The sequence below is a fragment of the Thamnophis sirtalis genome, unplaced genomic scaffold (genome assembly GCF_051295495.1).
Source record: "Thamnophis sirtalis isolate CommonGarterSnake01/CBP01778 unplaced genomic scaffold, rThaSir2_p1.2 scaffold_14, whole genome shotgun sequence".
In the NCBI taxonomy this organism is placed as follows: Eukaryota; Metazoa; Chordata; class Lepidosauria; order Squamata; family Natricidae; genus Thamnophis; species Thamnophis sirtalis.
This window is the reverse complement of record NW_028261394.1, coordinates 38,782,391-38,788,079: the sequence shown is the minus strand read 5'-3', so window position 1 is coordinate 38,788,079 and position 5,689 is coordinate 38,782,391. Positions and strand designations below refer to the sequence as shown.

The 5,689-nt window shown below is 45.1% G+C and overlaps 1 protein-coding gene across 1 annotated transcript; it reads right to left on the bottom strand.

Moving 5' to 3' along the window:
* Positions 1–397: 397 nt before the first annotated feature.
* Positions 398–5,150, bottom strand: TSHZ3 (teashirt zinc finger homeobox 3). The gene has a single exon (XM_014075480.2). It carries the CDS (start codon positions 5,145–5,147, stop codon positions 1,980–1,982), a length of 3,168 nt encoding a protein of 1,055 aa, XP_013930955.2. The 5' UTR covers positions 5,148–5,150; the 3' UTR covers positions 398–1,979.
* Between the last annotated feature and the right edge of the window lie 539 nt (positions 5,151–5,689).

Below are 5,689 nucleotides of genomic sequence, written 5' to 3'. Positions count from 1 at the left end.
CAACCATCCATCCATGCAGGAAGGCAAATGGAAAAGTTGGTCAGTCTATATTGACTATGGACCTACACACCTTTGGGGGTTCAGTGGTCAAATCAGGATCTCTATGATGTGCCTGAGGAACAAATGGGAGAGGCAAGGAGGAAGCGGATTTGGCCAAAGAAAAAGCTGATGTGTTCGAATCCTCTTCAACCCTTTTGTTAAATCCCAGGTTTGAACTTACTTGGAAATCTGCAGCAGATTCAACTGTGCCTGGACCTTGAATTCATTGGTGAAGCCTGGTTAATTGGAATGTAGAGCTGAAGAGGGGGGGTGAGGGACCACCCACTCGAAAAGCCCTCTGAAAAGGCCACATTCTAGTCTCAGAAGACACAGCCCCCCTCTGATGTTGACCGGGGGGGACCAATGGAAGAAACAGTTGGATGAGCTAATGCAACTTGTAAAGCATGTGTTATAAATATTGGCAGCACTGAAACAAGGCAGGGATGTAAAAAATGTTCCCTTAGGAAGAGAATGGCTCATAGGGAGCACCATCTCAATCATCCAATATCGGAATGGTCTATAAGTAGGTTTCCTAGACAAGGAAACAATTAGGCTCATCGTGAACCATTTCCTCTTCTGGAAGATCTTCTTCCAGAAATCTACAGGTTCCTTTTACAGAACATCTGGATTGGTGTGCCCTGGAAGAAAGACTGATGGTCCCACTGTTCCCAGAACATTCCATCTAGAAGTAGATTTTCTGGAAAAGGAAACGATTAGGATCATCGTGAACCATTTCCTCTTCTGGAAGATCTTCTTCCAGAAATCTACAGGTTCCTCTACAGAACATCTGGACTGGTGTGCCCTGGAAGAAAGACTGATGGTCCCATTGTTCCCAGAACATTCCATCTAGAAGTAGATTTTCTGGAAAAGGAAACGATTAGGATCATCGTGAACTATTTCCTCTTCTGGAAGATCTTCTTCCAGAAATCTACAAGTTCTTCTACAGAACATCTGGACTGGTGTGCCCTGGAGGAAAGAGTGATGGTCCCACTCTTCTCAAAACATTCCATCTAGAAGTAGGTTTTCCAGAAAAGGAAATGATTAGATCATCGTGAACCATTTCCTCTTCTGGAAGATCTTCTTCCAGAAAACTACTGGTTCTTCTTCAGAACATCTGGACTGTTGTGCCCTGGAAGAAAGACTGACAGTCTGGAACTGTATGGTTTATCCATCCCTATTTGGGATATGTCAAGAACTGCCACCAATTTGCTGCTCAGTTGGTCCACGTGTCCAAGTGGTGATAGTTCTTGCAACATCTCAAGGGGGAAGTGTCCTTTCAAACATCACATGATACCATGACTGGCTGCCGATCCTTTTTTTGTTCAGGCTTGTTGCCTTGACCAGAAAATGAAATACTAAGCCAGAATGGGATTTTTCTCACAAAAAAACAACAACCCAAGAATAAAACATGTCTATATTGTTGTTGTTTTTTTCCCTTAAAAAGGAAACCAGATTAATGCAAAAGTGCTTCAAAGTACTCAGAGGGCTAAAGATTTACAGGTGAGAAACAGCCAGCACACTTCATTTGCCATGAAAAGAGTGTACCATGATTTTAGTTAATAAATGCTTAAGTAAACCGTCTTGTCAATGCATGCAGCTTGAGGCATCACAGTGACGCACAGCAACTAAAAAACCCCCAATTTACACAAAGTTCCAAACACTTACCACTGAGTTTTTAACCTTCATATTTTACCAGTAACAACAGCTGATTATGTACCTCTATTAAACACTATACAGTTATATATATATAAAAAAAATGAGACTCGTCCAGAGTTAGAGTGACACCCCCAGAGTTAAAATAACAATTATGTGCCAAGAACAGGGGTGGGTAAGGGGCAAAGGAGAAACTCAACAGCATGTCTGACAGTTTTCTTCAAAGCCAAGTACAGTGGTTCGGGTAGCTTGTCTGTGACAAAGAAAGAACGGAAGAAGAGTTGACACTACTGTTTTTCTAATTCACAGACATAAAGAAGATGGTCCTCGGGAGATTTCCCATGTGTTTTACTGAGATGAAGTTTCACAGCATGCTTGCTTGCAAAAGTCCTGTTGCAGAGTTTACATTGGTAGGAAGTCCCCAACTCTTCCTCCGGCGAAGGCGCCGACAGTTTCTCAGAGGAGGGCTTGATTTGTGCTATCTGATTGTTAATCTGCTCGCTGGAGAGCTTGGACAAGTCTCGCAATCTGAAACCTAGATGGGACTCCAGGTGACTGATGTACGTCGAAGGAGTTCTGATTTGAGAAGCACAATCGTTACAAAAGAACACCGGGTGCCCCGTGTCTAAATTTTTAAGGAATTTTGTCCCCCCTGTCCTTCGGAGTTGGTATTTCACATTGGCCAACCAGTGGCTAATGGTGGTCATGGAGAGTCCCGTAAACCTGGAGATGTGCATTCTCTCTTGAGGGCTCAAGTCCGACATAATGTACTTCCCTTCCGACGTCTGCTGCAAACTGGCAGCGAACTGGGCTTGTAGGATGAGTAAATGTTGAGGATTCCAGTTTGACTGGCGTCCCTTCCTTTTCTGAGCCGGAGTTGTTTCTTCTGGTTCCTCAATTGTAGTGCCATCAATGTCAGACTTCTCGGAGAGGCTGGAAGGTGTGGAGGATTTTGATGTGTGACTTTCTGTCAGGTTCTTGAGCATATCCGAGATATCTGACAAGGCATTCTCGCGTAGCGGCGAGTTTGACATAAATGACACAACCGCAGATGTCTTTGCGGTTGTCACTGTAGATGAAGAAGATGCTGAAGACGCTGATGTGGATGACAAAAGCACTGAACCCAAAGAGCAGCTTTTGTCACTCTTGCCTTTCGTCAAATCGATGGGCTGGTCGTTATTGACATGGTAAAAATAACGGTCTAAGTGATCTGGTTTTTTGGGATGCAACGGTGGCGTGGCGACGGCAGCCTTCTCTGCTAAGCTGTTGCTCATTTTAAAGAGCATGCTCATGGGGTCTAGGGCAGGAAGAGAAGGTTTCGCTGCCTTCCCAAGATGAATGTTCATGACAGATTGTAACGCACTTAATGGGTTCACAAAGGGTTGCTCGGGAGGATGGTCGGTAATAATAGCTGCGCTGCTGGTCAAGGTGTTCGCGATTTTCTTGACAATCTCCTTGCCGTTTTCCATCGGTTCTCCGGTTGGGCTGTCTCTGCAGCTCTCCCTCTGAGAAACTGGACTATTCTGATGGCTTTTGAACCCAACGTCACTGGAAGTGTCCATCTTGAGGGGTTCGCTGACTTCGCTGCTGCACGGCGAAGGGGTGGCTCTCTTCAGGGGCGAAAGCTTCCCCGCTTCGGGTTCCTTCAGTTTTTCTTCCACTTTGGCTACTTTCTCCGTGACTTTCTTCACCAACTCTTCCATGGCATGGAAATTTGTTTTGGACACGGGGGAAGTCTGGCTATTTGGAGGTGAAATCAGGGGCTGACTTTTAGTGGGAGAGACTAACTCAGCATTTCCAAACATGGTCTTCAAAGGCGTATTCTTTCCTGATGACCCTAGGGATAATTTCATCATGTTGGGCAGCTGATAAGCAGCATGAATACTGGGGTATCCACCCCAGCTTGGGGTACCATTCTGGGCTTTGTTAATAGCTGAAGTGACCGTGTTTTCCAATGACTTTAAAATATCTAGTCCCCCTTTCGGGCTTTCTTCCAAGTCGTTTTCTGTCAGGTAATGATATTTGGAGGAGATGTCATATTTTTCCTCATCTTCGTCTTTGTCTTTGTCTTTCACCTTTTCCTCAGCAATTGTTCTGTCCTTCTCAACTTCTTTCTTGACTTCCATGTTTAATTTTGGGGAGATGCTGGACGGCAGGTTGGAAGGAGAGGTGAAGGTGGTGGCCGCGAGAGGCACAGACTGTACTTTCTCGTCAAGCAAAGTTGTGATGGTCGGCGTGACAGGGGACTCTATAATGGCCTTCCCTTTCTTCATGGCAGAGTTGGTGACTTTAATGAAGTGTCCTGTCACCATCATGTGGGCCGTGAGTTCCTGCAAGGTGTCGTGGGAACTGCCGCACTCCATGCACTTGAGGATCTGAGACTTCCTCGCCTCAAAGTGCCAGGCGTAGCTGGCACCGTTCTGGTGTCCATAGCGGTTATTTGGTGTGATGTAAGGGTTGGAATTCTTTTGAAGAGGGTCATTGACATCAGGAAGAGTTCCTTTGGGGGTCCCACCAGTAGAATCTGGGGAACTTGGCAGTTCTAATTCCAGCGAGGTTTTTTTTCGAGTGGCCGGTATGATTTTTGCTGCTACGGGGGTTACGGGTTCCTTCAGAGGCACTTTTTGGTAATGTTTTGTTTTGATCATATGGACGCTCAAGTCTTGAAGCGATTCAAAGGAATGGCCACAGTACATGCACTTCAATACTTTCTGGGCATCTTCTTTCCCTTCCATTTCAAGCAAGGAGCGTTTACGGGGCTTCGACCATCGTTTGGGGTTGTTGTTATCCGTTTCGTGGTTGTCGTCTCGATAATGCCCCGTTTCGTTCATGTGCACCGTTAATTCCACCAAAGTATCGTAGGCTGCGCTGCAGTCTTTACAGCGGAATTTGCTGGCTCCGGTAAAGATGGATCCGTAAAGTTTACTGCTCTGCCTGTACAACTGAACTGTGCTAAAAAGGCTGGGCTCGGGGAGGATCCTGTTCTGCGATACTTGTTGCAACGTTTTGGCCATGGCGGTCTGGTGCCAATCGAAGCTCCCGCTGCCACAGCTGCTGCTGCTGCTGCTGCTACTGCTACTGCTGCCGTTGGTTTTCTCCACGGCTGGCTGGTGGAGGTTCAAATTCAGGTTGGACCAATAGGAGTTGGAGAGGAAGTTATTGTAGACAGCCTTCATCTGCTCCAGGCTGTCCGACGCCACCGATTCTTCCAGCGCTATGGAAACCTCTTTGCTCTCCTCCTCGTTTTTGATAGACCCACTCTCAAAGTCGGCCATTCGATCACTCGTCTCGCTGATGTGGGACTCGCTGTCCATTTCATGGCTGGAAAATTCAGCCGCCGGAGAGTTCTGATAGCTCTGGCAATTCTTGCCAAAGTCCTTTTCTGGACAGGCATATTTTGCAGAAGGTTCTCCATCCATTGCTGTCTCCTCCGGTTCCAAGTCATCGTCCACCATGGCTTTCAGCTCATCCGAAACATAAGCTAGCAGAGAAAGAGAGAGAGAGAACAAATAATAAAACACAGTTAGTGATAGCTAGTCTCCATTTCTATCAGCAGCTGGCATGTTTCAGTCAAAGAATTGCATTGATTTGTTAAAATTAAACAGTCAAAATTTAGCATTTCTACCAAGCAAGAGGAAGAGGGGAAGGGGAAAAAAAAAAATCTGCTCTTCAAACATAATTTGCCACCTTATTCTTCTCAAGGGGCAACAGCTTGAAATTAAAACTAAATTTGAAATTAATGAAGCACATTCTGGAGGTGGCATTCATTTCTAAAGTAATAAATTACTTGTATCAACCTCAGAGACAGCAGTTCCTGTCTGTCAATTAATATGTCTTATGCTTCTTCTACCCCTAATGTATTTCTTAACAGACAGATTCACAATTTAAATTAAGCCAGAATTTTCTTTTTTACTCATTAGATTTTTTTTTCCAGGCCCAATCTTTAATAAAACATAAAAACCATCAACAAGAGTAACAATAAATCCCACAAAGCAAC

Excerpts from the sequence above, each read along its gene's own strand:
- TSHZ3 (XM_014075480.2), bottom strand. The coding sequence starts at position 5,147 with ATGGTGGACGATGACTTGGAACCGGAGGAGACAGCAATGGATGGAGAA.